Source organism: Cygnus olor, chromosome 3, assembly GCF_009769625.2.
Source record: "Cygnus olor isolate bCygOlo1 chromosome 3, bCygOlo1.pri.v2, whole genome shotgun sequence".
NCBI classification, from domain to species: Eukaryota; Metazoa; Chordata; class Aves; order Anseriformes; family Anatidae; genus Cygnus; species Cygnus olor.
The window spans coordinates 63924938-63947180 of record NC_049171.1 but is presented as its reverse complement, the minus strand read 5'-3'; the positions used below and the strand labels follow the sequence as shown (position 1 = coordinate 63947180).

At 36.5% G+C, this 22243-nt stretch overlaps 1 protein-coding gene across 1 annotated transcript in view; it reads right to left on the bottom strand.

The window, feature by feature from the left end:
• Nucleotides 1–8539: 8539 nt before the first annotated feature.
• Nucleotides 8540–22243, bottom strand: part of ADGRG6 (adhesion G protein-coupled receptor G6) — a 63486-nt gene continuing 49782 nt past the window's right edge. Inside the window, exons 4-7 of the mRNA XM_040552007.1 lie at nt 21195–21815; nt 16450–16518; nt 13300–13383; nt 8540–11831 (exon numbers count right to left, since the gene is read on the bottom strand). Coding sequence (XP_040407941.1) covers nt 8767–11831; nt 13300–13383; nt 16450–16518; nt 21195–21815 — 3839 coding nt within the window. The 3' untranslated portion in view covers nt 8540–8766. The remainder of the gene's footprint in view (nt 11832–13299; nt 13384–16449; nt 16519–21194; nt 21816–22243) is intronic.

The following is a 22243-nucleotide window of genomic DNA, read 5'->3' as shown; positions in this document are numbered from 1 at the left end:
AGGCAAAGAGAAGGCTGGAATCTCTCATGGTTCAACAGCTGGTCAAAACAAGAAAGTTTTTGGTTATGTTCCAAAATAACAAAGGAAACCCCTTCCCCCAAGAAAAATGCAATCCATTACTTTCTTAAAAATGGCATCTAACAATGTCAGGCCAATACTAAACCCAGTTAAAGTCAGTGGAAAGACAAGAGAAGTCAGTGGAAACTGGATCAAGATAAGGCAGCTTCAGCAGAAGTCTAAGGAGAAATCATTCTTCAGTCACTCAGGTTGAATTCTAGAACTCCTCTGTCTATGACAAAGGCTTTCTTTACATGTCACTGATACAAGATGCCAGCAGAGAACTATGGAGAAACCTGCCTGTTCATTTGGTAACACTGAAGTTAAAGTCAGGGGTAGAAGAGTTGGGCCAGTTCCAAGTTGTTGCTAAAACCTCACCAGTAGAAGCCAAAAGGACTTTTAAAAATAGGAATAGAAATCACAGATGTGTTCATTTATAATAAGAGTAGCATTATATTGTTATAATGAATAATCTGAAGTGGTTACAAAGAATGCTAAAGCCTAACACTTTGTCCATTTAACTTTACTCAATAAAAATACTTCAGACTAGAACAGCAAATTTATGCTGCTCTGATGTTGCTAACACTTGTCTAAAACTATTACACAATCTAATTAGCTTAAGTTTTATCCAAGTGCATTGAACTTTCCATTAAGCAACATGGCAGCTGAGAACACAGCATGCCGAGCCTGAATCTGCCTTACTGACCCTCGTGGCAAAACTCCCACAGACTTCAAAAAGGAGGAGTATGTGTACCTCAGATTTCCTGCTTTCCTCTTTATTTTCATTTCTAAGAGAATAGATTTATTTTTAAGTTTAGTGAGTGGTCTTTAAACTGATTGCTAACACTGTGATTTTTAATTTGGATGAATTGTTTAACAGTAGTAACATTAGTGTTGTTTCACATAAAGGAAACAGCTAAACATGGGAAATAGGCCGAATTTATGACAATTGGATAGTGGAAGCTGCGGAAAGCATAACCTTATTTGTATATTAAGAGGAGTAAAGATTATAAATGAAATGGGGCTTGAGTTCTCAAAACTGTTTGCAAAATAAAAGAAGGAGAAGCAGGGGAGCTGAGCTGCTTAATAAAGACCGATTCTCCTACTGAGGCAGCCCAATTATTAGTCATCTGACAACACCCAGGATCAGTGGGACCCTTCTGAGAAAAGCAGCAGCAGTCACAGAAAGATATGACAGACAGCACTGCAGTGTCATAAAAGTGTCAATTAATGAAATAAACAAACACATTGATAATTTATCTACATAAAGAACACAAATTGGTGTCACTTTCAAAGGTTTGTGCTAAATCATGAGGGACGAACAAACAGGAGTGCACATATCCTACTCAGATCTACTTTCTACTTTATTTTGAAGAGGTGCCCTCTCATTAAGAGACAGAAACAATATGACCAGAGGAAGAAAAACACAAACACAAATTAAAGTATAGCTGTGACAAAATTCTGTCTATTAATATAGTTAATGATCTACCAAAATATTAACTTGAGACGCTGATATCACCCAGAGATCTTATGGTGTTAAAGATGATGATAATAGTGTGCACTTTTGGACTTGGCACTCTGTTTGTCTCTCATCACCATGCACATTAATGCATACTAAGCACACTGTACTTTGGATTTCTGCAGCACGTAACTCAGCGATGAAAGAATCCATTTCCATACTTTTATTTTGTTTTGGTCTTCTCTAGAATGCAGTACAGTTTAAAATTTCATTTGGAAAACACCTATTTTTACCATGCCAAAAAAAAAAAAAAAAGCTTCCTACCTCCCACTTTCAGCTTCTATTTCTCCTCTGAATCATTCTCTCTAATGACTTCCTCTTTTACTTGCAAGAAGACTAGGTGTGGTTACTGATAACAGAATTTCCTTGACAAGACAACAGTATAGCAAATAAGGGTTGAAGCAGAGTAAAATTGAAAGAAAACTTGGGGAAAATTTCTGTGGAGTTGTTTTCTTAAATTGTTGTATTGAATGCTAGTCCAGAAGGTAAGGCACAAAGATGAGATCTGAATGACAAGAATTTGAATTAATGTAAAGAGAGGGAAAACTTCTCTAAGAGCAATTTAAAGAATTGTGCTACTACCCTAGAAAGATGAAGACTATGATCTTGTGCAAAATTCAGAGAAGAAGAGAGAGAAGGTTTGGTGAATTAATCTAATATGATTACTGCTGTAAAAGATAAAAAATAAGTTAAGGCTATGATGCTTGGGGGTTATGTCTGAAGTTTTGACTGTGGAGTGAAATTCTGTTCAGATGAATATGATGGAAAATGGACTAAGATATGAAGGGGAAAATGAAGGAAAATAGTGGAATGTCTAAAACTGTGAGAGATTTATTCTTGACTATCCATAACAAAACATTGCACAACTATTCATAGAAATAACTTATAGGAATATTAATAAAAACTGTTTGAAACCACACTGTGAGCAAGTTATATGAAACAACTCAGCCATAGCATTTCAGTGGATCATCTGACTAGTAAGAAAGAAACATTATTTACATTAGGGATTAAAAACTTCCAACTTGCAATTGGCTAACTTTTTATACCCCAAATGTTGCTCTGGCATGTTGTAGGATTTCCTTAGGATCCAAAATGTTGCTCTGGCATGTTGTAGGATTTCCTTAGGATCTTACCCAGGACAAACCCAAGAAAGTGGAAAACTTAACAAAGCATCATGAAAGCAATGATCTGGTGGAAGTAGAAAAAAGAGTTCACTTGAACTGAATTGCTAGTTTGGGCAGAATCTTAACTTTTCTACTTTTCTCTCTCTCTCTCTCTCTCTCTTTTTTTTTTTTTTCCAATAAAATATGCACAGCACAATGATCATGATTATTTGTAGAACAGTACTATCTTGTGTGGCATGATTAGCATTTATACTAAATTATTCAGAATGATGACAAAGCACCATTTGGCCTTGACACAAATTGCAGTAGAGCCCATGAGAAGACTAGTATTTGACTTTCTCATTAGCCCAGGCCTTCCCTGAAAAAATTTATGACATATTAAGAACACATAACTCCATTGCCTCTGAAACTACATATGGTGAATGAAGTAGGTAGGAATGGGATTACTCTTATGTTACATATGTACAAGAGACATACATGGTCAGACATGGAACTGACACACTTTGTGTGTTTTAATGTGCTACATATCTCTCTCTTCACCACCTTTTTTAATACACCAGGAAGAAGAAACAAAATCCACAGGATGGAGCGATGAAAGTGTGACATGAGAGGAGATAACATGTGCAGTCTGGGGGAGATCAGATGCTGACAAGCTGGGCTGCCAGTCTCATAAAAGACTCAGAAATAAGAATGGGAAAAATTTTCCATTCCCCAGCAGCCTTGGATTGTTAGTAAGACCTAAAGCATGTTCTGAACTTCTAAGGTTTTGCTGGCGTAACTGTATCATTTGGAAATATGAAAAAAAATCACAGCCACATCACTACACCCTACTGTAAATGTAGCTCAAGCAGCAAAATAGCCCTTTCAGAGACTGGGTTTACACTATAGCAGCTAAATGTTTTTTGCCAATAAAAGCTGTCTTTCTGGTTTCGGTATGTGGGAAGGAGATAGTACCATTCACAAATCCTTTAATGTCTAGGTAAACTCTGTAGAAAACTGGAAGAATTGGTTACTTCCTCATGGTAAACTGGGAATCCTGGTCTATCTCTGAAATTAAAAAGCTCAAGTGGCAAACCTCAAGAGTGAGCAGTTGAAGTCCTTGCCTGCAGGACTTTTGCCTACGCCGCAAACAGATATGTCCTATACCCACTTGTTCCCCCTCCCTCACAAGACTAATTATGTTTTGGTTTCCTCTCTTTAATTTGGTGCTAAGAGTCACTCCCTGCCCATCTGTCCCTCAGTAGTCTGCTGCTTTCAAAGAAATCCCCTGAGGCTCAATTTTCAGGGGGTGTGACCCATCTTTCTCTGGCTGCCTTTGAGACTGTCCCAATGCTAGTGCCTCCAAGCCCAGGAGAAGTCAGGAAATGAGAGCATATGGTAAATAGTTTAACTCACAGTAGTTTGGCTTTCAATTCTAGCATGATTTTTCAGTGTTTTGCATCTAGTAGCATGTCTATTAACTCAAAAGGCTCTGGTTCAAGAGAATAAATGCAGTGCCAGTGTACCAGAGCCTGCTGCTGAAGAAAGCTGAGCATGACATAACACACATATGTATATTCGGTTTTGTGGCAGACGAAACCTGAGCTCTGAAAAATGATCTGTTAAGGTTCAAAGAAGCTCAGTAGGTTTAAACCAAAACAAACATGATAACCAGTATGAGGCTTGTGAGCACACCCGGAGCACTCAACTTCCCAGCAGTCATATACTTAGACTAGCAACATATAATAATAGGCAATAAAACCATACCACTTGTAATACCAGTTTTTGACTCTATCAATAAAAGTTCTTTAAAGATGTTACCTTTTGTTACCGATGTTTCTTTTTTCTCTTACTCCCTCTTTTACAGAGCCAGGTTGGATGCTATGAAGGACATAAACATTAATTAGGGTGGGTTAATTCTCAGAAAGAAATGTGGTATAAACATCTTGCTCTTTCATTTACCTGATATTGACCACATACACAGTGTAATTCCAGTTCTGGAAAGTATGGTTTAGCTGAAAAACAGGAAAACATTGATCACAGGAATGGTATGATGTTAATAGGTGCTCTTTGATGTTTAAAACAGAGTTAGAACTTCACCTCTCTTCCGCTTGAGAAATTCCCTTCGATTTTTCAAAGCAAAGTGAACATGCTCCCATGACAGTCATGACAGTGAGGTGATTGTTATATTGGATGTACAATTGGTAGTGAAAGATTTATTAGGTTTGTTGTTGTTGTTGGGTGTTTTTTTTTTTTCTGAGGCAAGGAAATCTCTGCAAGGTCATTACAGTGAATAGGTAAGTGCACAGGATGTGGAACTTTTCCTTTTCTTCCTCTACATCATCTTAAATTGTCAGAAAAAAAATGGATTAGAAAACAAATCCTGACAAAAATTCAGGGTCGATTTTCACCTAAAAGTCTACACCCTTTGATGACCTTTATTTCAGACTTTTCTACTACTTATTCAGAGTTGGCAATGGCTGCTCAGATTTCCCCTCTGGAGAAACTTTTTCATGCTCTGCCAGGGCCAAGTGACACCTTTTGAGAATCTTTGGCTCCGGCATCTACATACTTTGCCTGAATACAGCTGCTAAGAGAACATCCTTAGCTGGTGTAAATGACTGCTTTTCTGGTTCGTAGGAAACTATAGATGGTTTCTCTTCCTTAGCTTCTGAAAGCTGGAAGCCTGCAGGTTTATTATAGACAAATAAAGAATAAATACCATATATTTTTGACATCACATTTCTATGTGAGTAGTTGGTAGAAAGACAACTTGCAGACTGTGTGAGTGCCATTATGTGAACTGTCAAAACAGAACAGAGAATGTCTCTATTCATATGGAAGAAATTCTCAGAGGTAGGCACTTCAACAGTCCTCTAGAGGGCCCAGGAAGGAGCTTACATCTACTAGAATGGACAGAAAAACTATGGCTACTAGAAACTGCAACAACTGACCTATAGGAGAAGATTTCTAAAGCAGAAGATATTGCGCTAAATTGGAAAAGTGTATTGCCTCACACAAATGAACATGGCCTGTTTATTGTTATATCTATCACAGTATAACTTCAAAACCACACTAGTATTTGGGGATAAAATTTTGCTCTGTGTAGTGATGTAGGAACTTAGGCATCTATGTCATTCAGTGGACAATTTCGATTTCCCCCTACTTTTCCAAAATCTCAGCTAATATCTACAATTCTTAAGATGCCTGGCTGGTATAGTGGAGACATTTCAAAACTCTATCCATAGTGACTAAATGCCCAAATTAGACTCTAATTAATTATTCCACAATGTAAGAAAGAAAACTTAACTTACCCATGTTGCAACCATATCATGCACTTTTGATTCCGAGTTGGAGTTCAAACAAAAGACAGTTATAGATATCCTGTAGAACAGTCCACCTGTCCATTAAAAACAGCATAATAATTTCAGAAAGCTGAGCAAATTTCTCTTTTTAATAATGTGAGACTTTAATTCCATGATGAATCTAAAGATTGGGCTGAACCCCAGATGCACAGACACCTCATGTTCTTGATATGTGAGTCTGGAGTGAACAAGCCCTGCAGGCTTGGGTCCATTCTCACTAGTCCTATCAACAAGAATTCCCTACTTCTCTGTGTTTTTAGAGACACTTGAAATGTGACAGGGAAATTCAGAAATAACATATTTAAGTAGTATTCTGCATATATCTTTAGTGGAGTATGCAAAAGCAAGATCATGAAAGTGTCATGAATTTAAAACAATCAAAATTACTGAAGTCTGTAACATGGATAAGTCATAGGCACAGTCATGTTGTTATAATCCAGAAACAACCATTGTAGATTTGACTTAAAACTTTGTGACAGCAGATAAAGCTCATAAATTAAAAGTCACAAGATCATTGAGAACAGAATTATGAGGGAGAAGCCCTATCCAATTTATGTTTTCACAGCCTATCCTTTGCTCTCAGGTCTGGGATAGTAGAAAAAATAAAAAATAAACTGTTAGCTTTATAAAACTGGCAGCTGAACAAACCATCTTTCAATCTCAAAATGTGTAACACTTGGCATGGAGAAGTTTTGTATTAAGTAAAATTGTTTTGAAATGGGACTAGGTAAATATAAATTCTCTTTAAGCTCATGAGCTGGTAGACAACATTTTTGTCACAAGATTTCACATCTAATAAATACCAAATCTTCTCATAGTTATGCTCTCTGTTAACCACTTTCACCTTTCATAGGGTAAAATTTTTTCATTACACTACCAAAAATTCTGTCCACCCTTGATGGAGAAAATGTCCCAGGATGCATGTGGGGGTGTAAGAACTTCTGCATCAATTCAGCCACACGTATGCACATGTGGTATTATTTGGTTCAGGGCTGTTACCAAATGAAGTTGTGGATCTTGATCACAGAACACAAGTATTTACATAAACCTCATGTAACTATTACAGAGACACTACATTGAACAGAACAGGACATGAAAACAATTATACAGAAATCTCTTTCTGTCTCTTGACTGGAAAGAAAGTGCTCTTTCTAATTCTAGATCAAAACAAAACAAAACAAAACACAAACAAACAAAAAAACCCAACCCTTTTATTCTAGTTTTATACATGTGGAGCAAATTTAATCATTTTACAACTTTGTAGATAAGTATTTTACAAGAGTTTATAATAAAATTATCTGAGGAATCTTAGTATTTTCTGATTTAATTGATCACATTGGTTACTATCCTATTCACAAGCTAGCTTGGGTATTTTTTCTCTTCATTATGGAATTGATCACAGTCTCACTGAGATAAGTATAAAAATTCTTTTTCAATAAAGTAGTAAGTAATCAGTTTCTTGCAGGAAGATGCTTTACCCGTTACCTTCTTCAGTAAGCTATGATTAAATTTTAAATATGAGTAGTATGAATTTGATTTTTGATTGATCGTGTTTTTTTCCCTCCCTTAAATCAGCAAACACACATATTTGTTGTGCAGTTTAATATAAAAATGCCATTTGTTTTTTATTATTACTGTTATAGTTTCATTTTTTTTTTAAAAAGCAAAGAAATTAAGTCTTTGGAAGTAGATAAGTGGACTTTGGGCAAATTGAAAACACAATTAAGATGTAGATTTATATGTATATATCTCTGTATATACATATATTCAATTTTATATGTATAATGTACTCTTATATGTGCTGCGCAGATACACATATGTAGAAATTGTGCATTATATATATTCTCATAAATTCATATATGCTTATATATATAATTATAGTTTCATTTATATAATTATATATATGGAAAAAATCACCTTAATGTAGAAATATGCAAAATACTTTAAAAATCAAACTTAGAATCTACAAAGAATACTCAATAGCTTTAAGATCTCCACCAGATGGTGACCCAAAGCATGTTTAAATGAGGCAAAAAAAGAACAAGAACAAAGAACTAATCTACATTTTTAAACACTCTCAGGAGACTGCAGTCACAGATAGTGAAAACTAAAAATGATTTCTCACTCCAAATTAAACAGTGGAAATCCCATCTCAAGATGCTGAATGAAAAAGAAATATTTTTATGGGCAGAAAATTGATTAAAAGTAGCCAAAGATAATTTGAAGAAAAAAGAGGAAAAAAGAAGCTGGAAAAACAATTCTCCCCACACCCAAATATAAAAATATAATGATCAATGAAATATCATGATTATTCTTTTAAATTCTGTTAGCCAAATTATCCAAGAGTTTATTTTGTAAAATCTTTCCGTTTGGAAAATAAATCCTCAGAAATATATGAATACCATAAGTGAAAAACATTCATAAAATCTCAAATAATGAAATGGCATAAAAATGCATAAAATACATAGCAACTCAATATACTATTTTCACAGTCTCATGAGAGTTTTAGAGGACAGGAGAAATTACATGTTAATGACATGTTTTATCACTAAGATGTTACAAATTCCCTTCTACTGTAATTAAATTACTATTCTAAAATATTTTCATATTCTAAATGGATCTATTATCTAAAGAATAAAATCTAGCTATTTCTGTGTTTAGTCTACCAACTGAATAACTAATAGATAAGATGATCTAATATTTTTTTTTCTCTACATCTAACTTAATGACTTGACATACTGTAGTTGACCTCAGGTTGACATAGGCAGCCCAGTTCAGTGGAGTTTAAACAAGGTAATAAGACTGTGGGATTGCCAGTAAGTTGATTCGGTGGTGGGTAAGGGGTGGTATTTTGGCTTCTCCCGGTTGAAAAATTGGCCAAGGAATGAATATGTGCCAAACCTGATGATTGATGGTACATTACAGGAGAAACTGGCATTTGAGAATGCATGTAAGAGTGATAGATTACTGCTCCAGGTGTCATTAAAGTATGCTTCAGGATGGTCTCTTTTTGCTGAATAATAATTCCACTATATGAAGAGGACAAAAGCATTGTATCATTCATTATTGCAGTTCTTGATAATGCCAGAAGAGAAGAGAAATTTGCAAAGTGTCCATAATCAATATTTCCAAAATCCAAGACGTGAGTACTACCAATATTTGGAGAAAACATTTTTCCTCTGTACATGCTAAAGGATCCGTATACTTGCCTTTCTGAATCCTGATCTGAAAGCCTTGATTTGTTAGTTGATGGCTGAACAGCAGAATTCCTTTTTTCTTTATTATCACTGGCGATTTCTTGTTCTACTGCCCACAGAGAGTATCCAATACCATCTACTTGATTTTCAAGGAAGTTTTGTCCTAAGAAAGTTAGTTGACTTGGTGTTACTGGTGTTGTTGGTAAGTTTAGCTCTGCTACGTCCCATCCACGGATCAGGCTTGGAGAAACTGTATCAAGGTGGTTCTGAAAACTCTGTGGGAGTGGAGGTGTGGAGTAGCTGTTAGGAGGTACACTGAGTTTGAATTTTGATTCTGAATGAAAAGTGTGCCTCAATTCCAAAGACAGTGCTGTTGTAAGGAAGTCAGAACTCGCTGAATCATTGCTTTTTAAAAAAATAGCTGCATCCATTTGAACTTCACTTCTTGCATTATCAATAGTATTTGATACTGCATCACTCTTCAAAATGTTTTGAGACTGCAATGATCCATGTGTTCTTGTACCGTTTATGAAACTATTAACTGGTGTATTTACCAAGGAAGCAGTCTGACTATCCCTTGAACATGAAGGCTGGGTTCTTGGATGCGTTGGAAGGACAGAAACAAGTTGCTGTCTATTATTTAGGAAGGTCACGTTGGTTCTATCACTTACTATGTCAGTTCCAACTTGCATGTTTAAACTATCAAAGACCACTAATTTTTTTGTAGAGTTTGCAAGTGCCTTGTCAAAGGGACTTATCTGTACAGAGTGTTGACTCAAAGGTGCTTTAAGGGAAGAGAAAGGAAAAGCAAAGTAAAAGTCATCATTGGAAGATATGGTCAGGTTTGCAAAGTTCATTTTTGACTGCATCTGTGATATTGTCTTCTCATTATTTTCTGAAATTCTCTTTGAAAGGCCCAGAACAAATAAACTAAATATCTGTCTTTCCAAAGTTGATGCATGGGTAGAGAAGTTGATTTCTTCAGCTCCATGATCTAATAATCTAATTGTAGAAGTTTCCTCAGAGATACTGTCAGGCTTAGTAGGTGAACTAATGGATGGCAATTTCTCTGTTGGGGAAGAAAGCAGTTTATTAAATGAGAGCCACTGATTTTCTGGTGGCTCCCCAGAAAATGCTTGAGACACTTCTTTCAAGTGATAGGAAACAGTCCAGAAATTGGCTGTTAAAGAAGGGGATATGTCTACATATTTTGTCAGAAAATCCAAGTAACCTGGTTCCCAGGAGTTGCCAACTCTGTTGATATTCTCTGTCTCTAATATGGAAAAATCTGAATCTTCATTTTGATTATTATTATGAAATGCATCTAAATTGCTCTCCAGTGCTCCATTTCTGAGGGTTTCACTTATCTTCTTTTGAAAGTATACTGAATATTTTAAATAATGAGACCAGTAATCACTATTAGACATAAATATGCTGTCACTTTCCGAATACATACCGGTCATTGATTGTCGATAAAGAGGCAGTGTTGTTTCAACATGATTAAATGCTGAGTTTGTCCTGCTTATTCCTACCAGAAGTGCTGACATTAGTTGTTTTCTACTGGATCCTGTGATTGAATTTGTCAGTTGTATGTCGGGCATAATTTTTGTGTATGTTTTTTTCATGTGAAAAAACTCTGTTGGGTTTGCATGTGGAGCCTCCACAGAGTTTAAATTTGTAATACGTCCTGAGTAATGTTCCTTAATGTACATAGATTTTCTAAACTGAAATTCACTGCTTGCTGCTAACATGGAAACAGGTTTCCTATTAGTGTTGCCTTCTATCATTTCTGGGTAAACACTGTGAAGTGATAAATCTAGCAAGTCTGGTCTACTTTTTTGGAATGACAGTTTCTCCCTTAAAGCTAACATAGATAAGCTAGAAAGAGAACGAAATGTCTCTTCTTGAAAGTCAGAGGTGATATGATGGTGAAATATAGTCTCACTCCACCAACTCTCAGGCTCCAAGACATCATTTAGGTGTATGAAATTGGACATGCCATTGCTGGAAGATGGAATCCTCAGGGCTTCTTTTCTGTGTTCATAAGCAGTGCTTCTGCTAACAGCAGGGTGGAATGGTGACTCCAAGTCAGCATAACCTAGTCCATCTGCCAGAGTCCATGTTGCCTCTGCAGTAAGACTTCTGTTTTGAAGAAAAGGAACTACTGCATTCACAGAAAGATCTGTAACAGCACCTGCTGCATCATAAGTGCCATGAAATGAAATTCTAGAATCATTCAGAACATTTTCATTTGGTAACTGATACATCACAGTGTTATCTAGGTTGATTTTTTCTGAAAAAGCAGGCAAGGTACCATTGCTGGTCTCCTCATAGGCAGCCGATGTTGACACAGTTGGACGAAATATGCCGTACCTGTTTTTTCTCTCTGGATTCTCATCTGCTGAGTTTTTACTGAATCGGAGAGGTCTTTGTTTTACTGGCCAAATAATAGGGGTAGAGATAATTCCTATGGTTTTGATCCCTTCTATCTTAGACTCTTGCTGCCTTTGTGGTTGTGAATGGGAGGAATCAGGTGAATTTCTCTTCATTCTGAAGATAACTGTAGCAGGAAGTCTGAATTCCTGCAGGTCTGTGTGTAGTAAGCCATATAGTTAATGGATTAAAGAAAATACATGCAACCTAACTGTCTGTTCCTGGCTGTCTGCTCTGGGTCTAAAAAACGACTTACCGTCAGTGGAAGACTATGCCACTTAGCTGAGAGAAAGTTTTACTTGCTTCTACTATAAACGAATTTAGCCTACTTTTCTTAGTCTTCCTGCTTTCTCTTGGCAGTTTCAAAGTTAAAGAAAGAACTTAGTTGTCCATTTTTTATTTGCACTAACATTAACAGGGTGTTCAGTCCTACTGTATCTCCAAAAATCAAAGTTAACTGCTCATAGTGAACATGGAGTGAATGGCTCCACAAAAAGAAAAAGCACAGTTTGGAAATAAGTTTCAAGATTTTCTTCTTTCTTCTGCTTAGATCCAAATAGGATGAATTCAGATAAATTCTTTCACATTGTCTACTATACTGTCTGACTGCCAAATATACAAGAGGTGATTTGCCAAGAGAAAAAAGCACTCCAAGAATGTAAAATCCTACAGTAACAACTGATGCATTTGGAAAACAAAACCAAAAACACCAACACCACCCCAAAAGAACAACCAACCAACAAAACAACCCAATAGCTACTAATTTACTTCTTGGGAGCACACAAAATCTTTAGCAAAAAGATCTTTCAGCCTCAGATGAAAATTGCAGAAAACTATTTCTGTAACATTATTAATGTTTAAAAACTATCTTTAAAAATAATGATAAATATTTTAGTAGTTCCTCACAAAATGATACTTAGTCTCCAGGAGACAGTGATATCAGATTTGAGAAAACCTTAAAAGAAATCCCTGTGTTTTTTTTTTTTTTTTTTTTTTCTGTGCTAATAATAGGCTCATTTACTACCTTATTTTTTCCCTTAATCTTTCTAAATGAAAAGTAAATGATATCTGATACTGTCAACATTTTCCCTAGTAGAGTCTGATCCAGCTCTTCTTGAAGTCAGTGGAAAGATTCCTGTTGACTCAGTGGAAGTGGCTTTGCTCCATAGGAATGATTCCACTTGGCTTCCCTGTGTTACCAGTGAGGAACAGACAATCTCAGCATACCAGCACCCTTGCAGCAGAAGCGGTAGCTACACAACGCCTGATAATCTGCGGTGTTAAAACATTTCAAAAGCATGCTTCTTTTCAGTCCCTTTTTAAAAACACCTCTGCCTTCCCTTGTTCTTTGCATGGGTAAGCACAATGGGTGACACAAAGTTAGTCCCTTTCATATGGGAACCAGGTAAACATGATACAAAATAAACACTGAGTTTGGTTCTGTTCTCATTTACACCATTCTTACAAGGGCAAGTCCAGTGAAGTTACTCCTGATTGATTTCATTGTAAATAAGATTAGAACCAAGGCATGACCCTTTACATTATACTATGAAAAACACATCTTAAAAAACAATAAATTTGCTCTAGAGACAGTACAAGGAATAATGTAACACAGGATTTCTTACCATTGTTTGGCTTATCGGTTCTATTAGTATCAGGCATGTTAGTGGTGACAGTGGGTGGTGTAGGAGTAGTAGCATTTACAGTAGCTGGTAATAAAGATGAGAAAGAGGTGAACTTGAATGAAATATGAATGTTAATGAGGTAAGACAAAATGGGAACAACTCATGACAACGTAAAATGAAACCATCTACACACTGTGCCATATATGTTAAACATTGTTTTCTGTTCAAAGTGACAAATGGACATGAACTGAAGTCCCAGTCCTGCAACCTTCACTTTCACTGACTTCAGTGGGAGGTTTGCCAGTGGAAGGATTGCAAGATCAGTCCTGTACCGCTTTCATAAATTCAAAATCCTCTTATTAGAGCTTCAGATCCAAACAGCTGTGCGAAGACCAGAAAACAGATCTTACAAGTTCTAGGATTCATGCACTTAGAAAGAATAATTGTCCCTACTCAGGGGATAAGGATGACAAAGAAATGTGAAACTGAAACACCCATTTAAGGTTTTCATTAACTCAGTTGAACTCTATATAATGAAAAGAATTGAAATCAGACTTGGAATTATTGGAGTGGAATACATATTTTGAAAGCTTCATGTAGGATCTTAACTGTACTCTTCCCACTGACACAGGAGTCATCCCACACAACATTGGAAAATGTTTCCCAGGAGAACTATCTAGAACGTTTCTCATATTCAGAGTAAGAAGCCAAAACTTCAAATTCCCCTCACTGAAGACTGGGAGGGTACACACTCGAGAGGAACAAAGCACTTCAAAATCACACCACTGAATTTTCAAATAGTTTGGAAAATAATTTGTCTAGTAAGTCCCAGGAATGCAAATCCTGTCACTGACAGCTTTCTTCTTTTCCTGAAAACTCTTTTTACAATGTGAAGACTTGTGCAATATAATCTCACAGTGTAACACATCTTTTGCATATTTTGACCAAGAATCAACCTGGAAAGGTTAAGCAATCGTATTTTAGCTAAGAAATTGAACTTTTGATTTTTTGTTAGGTTGTTGTATTTAACATTTTGAGTCTAAAATTCATAAACTCAGGCCTCAGTTTAGGGAATGGGTTTATGTTCAAGTTTCAGTGAAATAAGAAAATTGAGAAAAGAGAAGGAAGAGTTGGATGTTGCAGTAAACAGGAGTTCTAACTGGGAAAGGGAGAACAGAAAGTCACACCCTGTTATATAAAAAAGGTGTTCTTACAAATAACTTCAGGGCTATATTTTCTGAGAAACAAGTTTTAAGGCTTCTTGCTGATTGTGTCTTCCAGCCAACACTGTTAAAGAAGGTATCTTCCAATGAATGAAAATATTTGCTAGGCACAATGAAGAAAACAGCTCTGACATAACGATGACATAATGATGGCAACCACAAACATTGTTACTGGTGCTGTTGCACAACACACAACAAACAAACAAACTAAAAAGGAATCCAAAGTGGACTCTCAGCTTAAAATAAGTCTGCAGTGCTGAAAGAAATAGACGTCTTTTTATGATTTGCATTACGGTGATGATGATGATGAAGATGAAGAAGATGATGATGATGAACAGCACAAATCTGATGCACCACTTTCAAAGTAACTAACACAAAGCCAGTGACACTTGACCAAACACTCTTTGGAGAAGGAAACAGTATTACCCTGGTGAAAAGTACTCAAAAAGTTTGTTGAAAATATGATGATCTAAGAATTTAAGGAAGGCCAGCTTGAAAGAGGACATCTTTTATTAGAAGCAGTATGTACTTCAAATTTGTTTCTCTGAAAGTGTGTCTATTTCTACAGCCCTATTAGGTGATTTAATGTTAGATATTCTCTCTCCTTTCACACCATGCCGTTTTGACACAAGAAATCTGTCTGAGTTCTTCCAAGAGAATAGACAAATATCTTTATACAATGGCTGTATTACCTCTTCCCATAGAAAAAGAGTAATACTGAATAATTTTTTGGTAACGTATTTGGGTATCAGTATTTAGAACATATTATGCTTTGTGAGTTTGATGGCTGAATATTGCTGTTTGAAATCTGATTATAAACAGAACTGGCATTTCACTTTCTCTATGGAGGCCTCCATATGCTCCAAGACCCTAAACCAAATCTACCATGGAAACAGCTGGGAGAAGTACACTGGAGACTATCACAGATCTCTTACTGGCTTCTCAAGCAGAGTGCATTTCTCTTTTTATCTTTAAACTAAATCTGATTTACTTGCAAATGTTGGGTTAGAAGGAGTTCCAAGACTTCCCCTCCCTTTTATATTTTATTCTCTGCTTCCTCTATCTTCCATCACACAGCTTGAAATGGGTTACAGAGTATGACATATTTTTGATGCAGCTGCTGCTGTGATTAAAGTTTAACATGTCACCTCACTAGCAGGTCTGTGTTCATGAATGTATTGTGGAAATGGGCTGATGTTGCTCATGTTCATTTTTATAGAACTTCAGCCACTAAGCAGAGTGGAAAGAATTAACTATCCTTGTATGTGCAATGATTCACAAGGCATGGAAATCTTTAGGGTTCAGCTCCTCCTTGCATTCCACTGAGCTGACCTTTCAAAAGACCTGATGAATTTTTATATGTGGTGATTTTGACACTAACTATCACTAGGTGCTGCAACAAAGTCTTTTATTAACTAATAGCTGCTGGATTTTGCAGTCCAATGTTAACTTTTCACCTGCTAATCTCAAAGTATCTAGCCTCAAAATAGCCTACTGGAAAAATATGAATAATAACGAGTTGTTTTATTTACATATGTTTATTTCTTGTTTACAGATGTACCTATTTCTTATCCTGGTTAATATTTTACTGTCAAAATGTGCAGGATAAAAAGAGGTGAAGAGAGAACTGAAAGCAGTCTATTAATGCAGTTTTGATATAATAGAGATTATTTGGAAAATATATTATCAAGGGAACGATCACATTTTTTCCACATATTGTATGTACATGACACCCACACATTTGTTGAGTCTAAGGTGTTCCTCTCCTTGCTATTTCTTATTGCAATTCAGACTTTCATTAAAAAAATAAATAAAAACATGAAAAGAAAAAAAATAGAAAATAAGAAAGAAGTGGAATAAAATAAAATATCAAGAAAAATAAAGATTTAACAAAGATGAAACTGTGAAAATGACCTGAGCTTCTTACCTTGGCAAAGACTTCCTAGGTTTGCACAACTTGTTGGTTCAATTGTAGAAGAAGGAATTAGGTATGAGCCTTTAGAGAAAAGAAAGTCAAATAATTAGACAGGTTTGTCTACTGGGCATAAAACCAACATGTCTCAAAATATATCTTGCAGTGACACAGTCTTCTTCCTATTTTCTCTCAATGATAAAACTAATAATACCATCTGCCTTCTTACGTATTTTCATTTCCTGTTGCTGCTGAGGGATCCACAAAAACAAACCCTGCCTTACAAGGTACAGTCACATATCCTCCCCTGGTTTTCTTATACTCTCCCCAGCTGTAGCTAAATAACAGCCCATTAAATGAATGCAGCTTGTGTGTACTCTGAAATGGCTCTGTGTGGAGGGGTTGGTATGGCTGTAGAATTTATGGCATCTTCACGAGCAACAGCATGCGCCTTGGAGAAGCAACCACAGTGTGCTGTTGCAGCACAGGTTACCCACCATACAGTTCTGAGTAATCTGCCTGTGGCAGACTCCAGCCAGATAAAAGGTGATTAAACTTGCTCCTGTGCCCAGGGCGTGGGTGTGATTAATATTCTGGTATGCATGATTTATAAGCAGACAATGTTGTAAATCTGTATCTCTGCTGAATTATTCACAACTACATGCACATACTTTGATGATCTCGAGACAAAAATGGGGAATGTAAGAGTGGGTACAGAAAATGAACTGGTTAAACTGCATTAATTACACTTTGTGTATCCCAGCAGATCAGCTGCAGCTGCAGCTGCTTTTGCACGTTATGTTGAAAATAATAGGGCCATACAGCAGGGCATAATCTGAACCTACTGGGAGTGTTGTCTGTTTGACTTTCGTTTTACCACTTCAGAATCATATTGACTCAGTGAGGTTCTCTCATGAAACACCATATCCTTCCATAAAATTACAGAGCCATCACCCACCAGCTTGTAAAGATAGCTAGGAAAATATTTCCCGTGATGGAAGAACAGATGAAGCACGGGGCTTCAATACAGAAGTCCTGACATGCCACGGATACTGTTACATGTATTGCCAAAAAAATACAGGAAAGAATTTAAAACGTGATTCTCTACAAATACTAAAGTTCAGTTATTTTGTGGGGGTTTTGTTTGTTTGTTTTGTTTTGCTTCTGTTTGTTTGATTTTTTGAAATGGATTAAGAGATACAGGCAAATTGACTTCCTTTATAGACTTCCTATTAACTTCAGGAAGCACGTTCTAAGTTCCCTACCTTCTGCATGAGACTTTTTTCCAAAATATATTTGCTTCTGTTAAACAGCCAACATCCAAACCTGCTGTGAATAATTTCCTCCTGATGCTATATCAGGGAAAGATCACCTGAAAGATGGCAGAAAATCTGCAGACTTTAGAAGACATCTGTCAGAATACTGTATCCTTTAAAGAGGAATATTTTCAGTGAATATGTTAAATGACCTTTTTTAATTTTTAATCAGGTTGAATTCTAGCCAGACTAGACTTTCCCTCAGTGCTAAATAAGTGCAATGATCCAGCTATGAACAGATACTTGGCACAAGCTCCCTTATTAAGCTCAGTGGCATGGTCAGTAATAGGAACAGCAGACATGGCCCTGCATTACGGACACTTTGTGTGATGTATCTCACCTACTTTAAATGTCTAAAACTCAGACATCCGTATCTGTTTATCATGCTAGATTTTCTTTATAGACAGTGGAGAGAAACAGGCACTCCTACAGCATAAACCTTCTGACTTAACTGAGACATCTACTCTAATGTGAAATGAACTGACAACCTGAACAGCCTTTTTCACTCCATTATTCATAAACAGCACTGAGTGTAATTAGCTCAGCCTTAAACAACTATCTTTCAGCTGCCTAAGCAGACAGATCCTACCCCAAGTTAAATTTGACTGCAAAATTAAGAATTTTGATTTGGGAAGGAAGGACCCAAATGAAGTACACAATACAGTAATTGCAGGCACAAGCAGACATACAGCCAAGATAACCTTAAATTGAGTGGGTCATATTCTGCTATATGTGCAGTCATTGCAGGCTCCAAAATCAGTACAGTATTTGTATTTGACTAAATACTCCTCGGTTTGTCTGCACTGAGCTCTGCACTGATTCTATTACACTGCTCTCACTACTTAAACTACTTCTTTTAGTCTGGATTAGGCTGTGTATATATACCTTTAAATGCAAGCCCTGCGAAGGTACAGCAATGAAAAAAGAATTCCGTCAAGTCTTCCAGAAACACCCCACCATGATTGCACAGCTGTGAAAACATTAGTCTAAGGAATAAACTAGGAGAAGGTAAAATTACGAAAAGATTATCTGGAACAATTTGTTGGTGTTTTTATCCTCAATAAACCTACTTGTAAAAGCTTTGTCTGAAAAATCATGAAAATAATATCCTTTGAAAAATTTAAAGAGTGTTCAGGCACAAATAATTTGAGAGTTGTTTTTTTTTTTTTAGGCAGATTCCTTGGAAAGCATCATTGGAGCTGAGTGAAAACCTCTTTTTTGCATAAATCCTTCCACTGCAGCTAAATGAAGTCTAATCAGTTAATCTCACCACTGTCAGTGGTTTATTCATGGTTGATAGTCTGACTCATCAACTCTCATGTTAAAGGCTGGTTTTACAATGAAGGCTTTTATTCAAGAAGATGAAGGCAAAAAAAATCTAACAATACCATCTCTGGGATTAGTAACAATTTCTGAATCTGCTTTGCACCTCACATGTTTTTTTTAGGACATTCGCTGGTCCAGGGAAGCCTGTATCATATTGGGTAATTTAACATCTTTGAAAAAAGAAAGCGGTTAGTAAGTTTTCTCACATGCTTAGTTACAGGAAGTAACAATGCTTATATAGAGATACACTTGAAGCAGCATGTATAGAAACCTGGGCCTATGTTCTTGCTAATGTTAGAATGCTGACACGTGTTTTCTAAAATAATCTGCCGTAAGGAAACCACTGAAAAAAATGACTTCCCAAAGGATAAAGCTGTGATGTGGAATGCAAATAACTGTATTACTTCTGTGAGTACAGCTATGATATTACACTAATATCACGGGACTGTACAGTGTTTAATAGAAAGAGGGACAAGATCCATACTCCAGTCAAAATCAGATAAGACTGCAATGTTTACAGGCATCTTGATAGGTAGTTTAGTCAAAGTCTTGTGGTCATCTTCTTGGTATAATGGTTTAAGAAGAGTAAGATTTTCTGGGAAATTACTTTCTCTCAGATTTTTCTATTTGTATGGATGGACAAACAACTTTTGTGTTTGGATCAACTTTATCAGTCATGATCAATGTTTATGTTAGCATCTTTGTTGTGCTGGTAGGTACCTAGAGGTATGCTGAGAACTGTCCCACTAAGTCTACCTCACATTTTGGTTTCAGTAAACTAAGCAAGTAAGATGTGATGTTAGCCACCTTAATCCCTCATGACCTACTTGATAGAGAAACCAGAATGTCTTAATGATGCCAGGTTCTGTTTTAAACTACAGATTCCCAGAATGCTGACAGGTGCTGCTGTCAGGAGACACATTGACACGAGTTATGTTTAAACTAGTAAGTGGAAAGGTGGAGAGGACAACAGTAGATCTGAAAAGACCTTATATAGTTCAAAGAGAACCAATATTTGTAACTGTTGACTATTTTTTGTTTGTTAGTTTGTTTAACAAATGTGTATTTGATGCAATAGGGTGTCTCAGACACCATGGACATGGAGTTCCATAGCATTAGAGTTTCACTAGCATCATATATGTGCATGTATAAGCTACTACTGACCATGGCTCCAATTTTCCCCTATGCATTTTAAAATTATCCAAATATCTTTAAAGCTTTCACTAATTAAAACATTTGTTTGCTTCTTTTAAAAAGTAAAATACTGTTCGAAACTGACAAGGATTTTTCAGTTTTAAATTTTCTTTTTCTGGAAAAAAAAGTTCCAGGAGAAAATCATCCAGCAGCTGTAATATCATATAAATATAGAAAAATTACACCTGGACATTTATAAGAATAAAGTGCCTGAGCCATGGAATGAGGATAGGTCAGACAATATATTAAAATTTATCTCCCAGTGTAATCTACAGGAAGAAAAACCCTCAATAACTACCAATTGAAAGAAAGGTTGACAAGATGTTATCAGGATGATAAGAACCAATGATTTTGATATAAATCTCTTCCTTTCCGTCTGTCTCCTTTAATTTATCTTTTCTTGTACTTTTCTAACTTGTATGCATTACCAGTTTGCCTCTGCTTTTACTGGCTGTCTGCACATGCAGAAAAATGCTAACAGGTGCTTCTTCTAGCTAATGAAAGCACCAAAGTGCAGGTACAAAAACATTTACTAAGCGGTTAGTTAACACATATTTTTTTCTCCCTAGAGACCATGGTAGTCTAACTTGAGGGTAGCAGGTACTTTCCTTCAACTGTCATTTCATGTCAGTAGAATTTCAGGAAACAAACCACTGGGAAAGAACTCTGATCTGTAGATTATTTCAAGCAGCAACTCAAAATACTTAGGAGACTTTTTCTTTTCCCTTATAGAATCAAATTTATGCCCTTTCAAAGACTCTGTGTATGGTAAGAATTGAGCTAAACTCAAAGAAAGGCAAGATCTACCTGTTTTTCTTTCACAATAACTTTTTTTTTTTTTCCTTGCTGTGGTAAGATATTTTCAGCACAATGCAGAAGTGTGGGGGGAAAATAAGCAAAAAAGAATTGGCAAGGCATACTCACCACAACTCAAATTGTTTTCTGCTTTCAGTGCTGAAGTTGGAATACTCCAGAATTCATTTTCCCAGTCTACAATGTTTCCTTTCACATCACAGCTGAGGTTGGCCAGTGTTTGAGCATTCATGGTGAAATTCCAGAGGCGGAAGTTGTAAATGTCCCCATTTAGAGAGCTCACTTCATTGCTGTTAGAGCCCAGCACCAGCCTACCGTTTCCAGGGATAACTTTGCCAAACATAGCCGGACAGTATACATTATGATAGGTACTTTTGGCATATACACCTATGGTGCCCGAGAAGCTATCCCCTACTACACAGAGCTGTTCAAAGGTTCCTGTGAAAAACTCTGCATTTCGAGGCAATACATTATCAAGAAAGCACTGTGTCCCTGAGATGGACAGAAAATGGCCTTTTGTGGTCTTCCCAAAGCCGAAGAACTCTTTCGATGACACATCAGTGTAGGAGAAGATCTTCCAGTCGTCATTGTCATCGCTGCTGCTCTTGGTTGCTTCAAAGCACAGTGTGAACTGGCTAAGCTCTGGAACCAAGACTGTCTCTGCCACGGACACGGAATCAACATCAGGATCCTGGGGAATGATGACCTTCTGATTCCTCAGAGACACGGCGACTAGAACAGAGAGCAGATAAATAAATTAACTGGAAAATAGTCTCATATGAAAATAAAGGCAGGCTGGCAACAGTTTAACAGTGTTTTTTTATCGGTGTACTATATCAAAAGCACATGTTGAGGGGAATTTGGCTTGGGAGTACACTCAACCAAAAACATTCCTTTTCAGCAGGATGGAGAATGCTGCTCTACCCACAGCTAACTACTCCAGAAGTTGCATTAAGAGCAATATTAGGAAATATTACCTACTAGCTTCCCCTCACTTTATAAAAATTACTACACATTCATCTAGGAAGGTTGCATTATGCAATAGAGTAAACCAGTTATTTTAAAAACACAGTATAACTTTTTTAAGATGTATTATTTTAATTACTTGTCTGCATGACTGCATTACACCAATAAAGTTCAGGCCTCACTTTTAAATATTA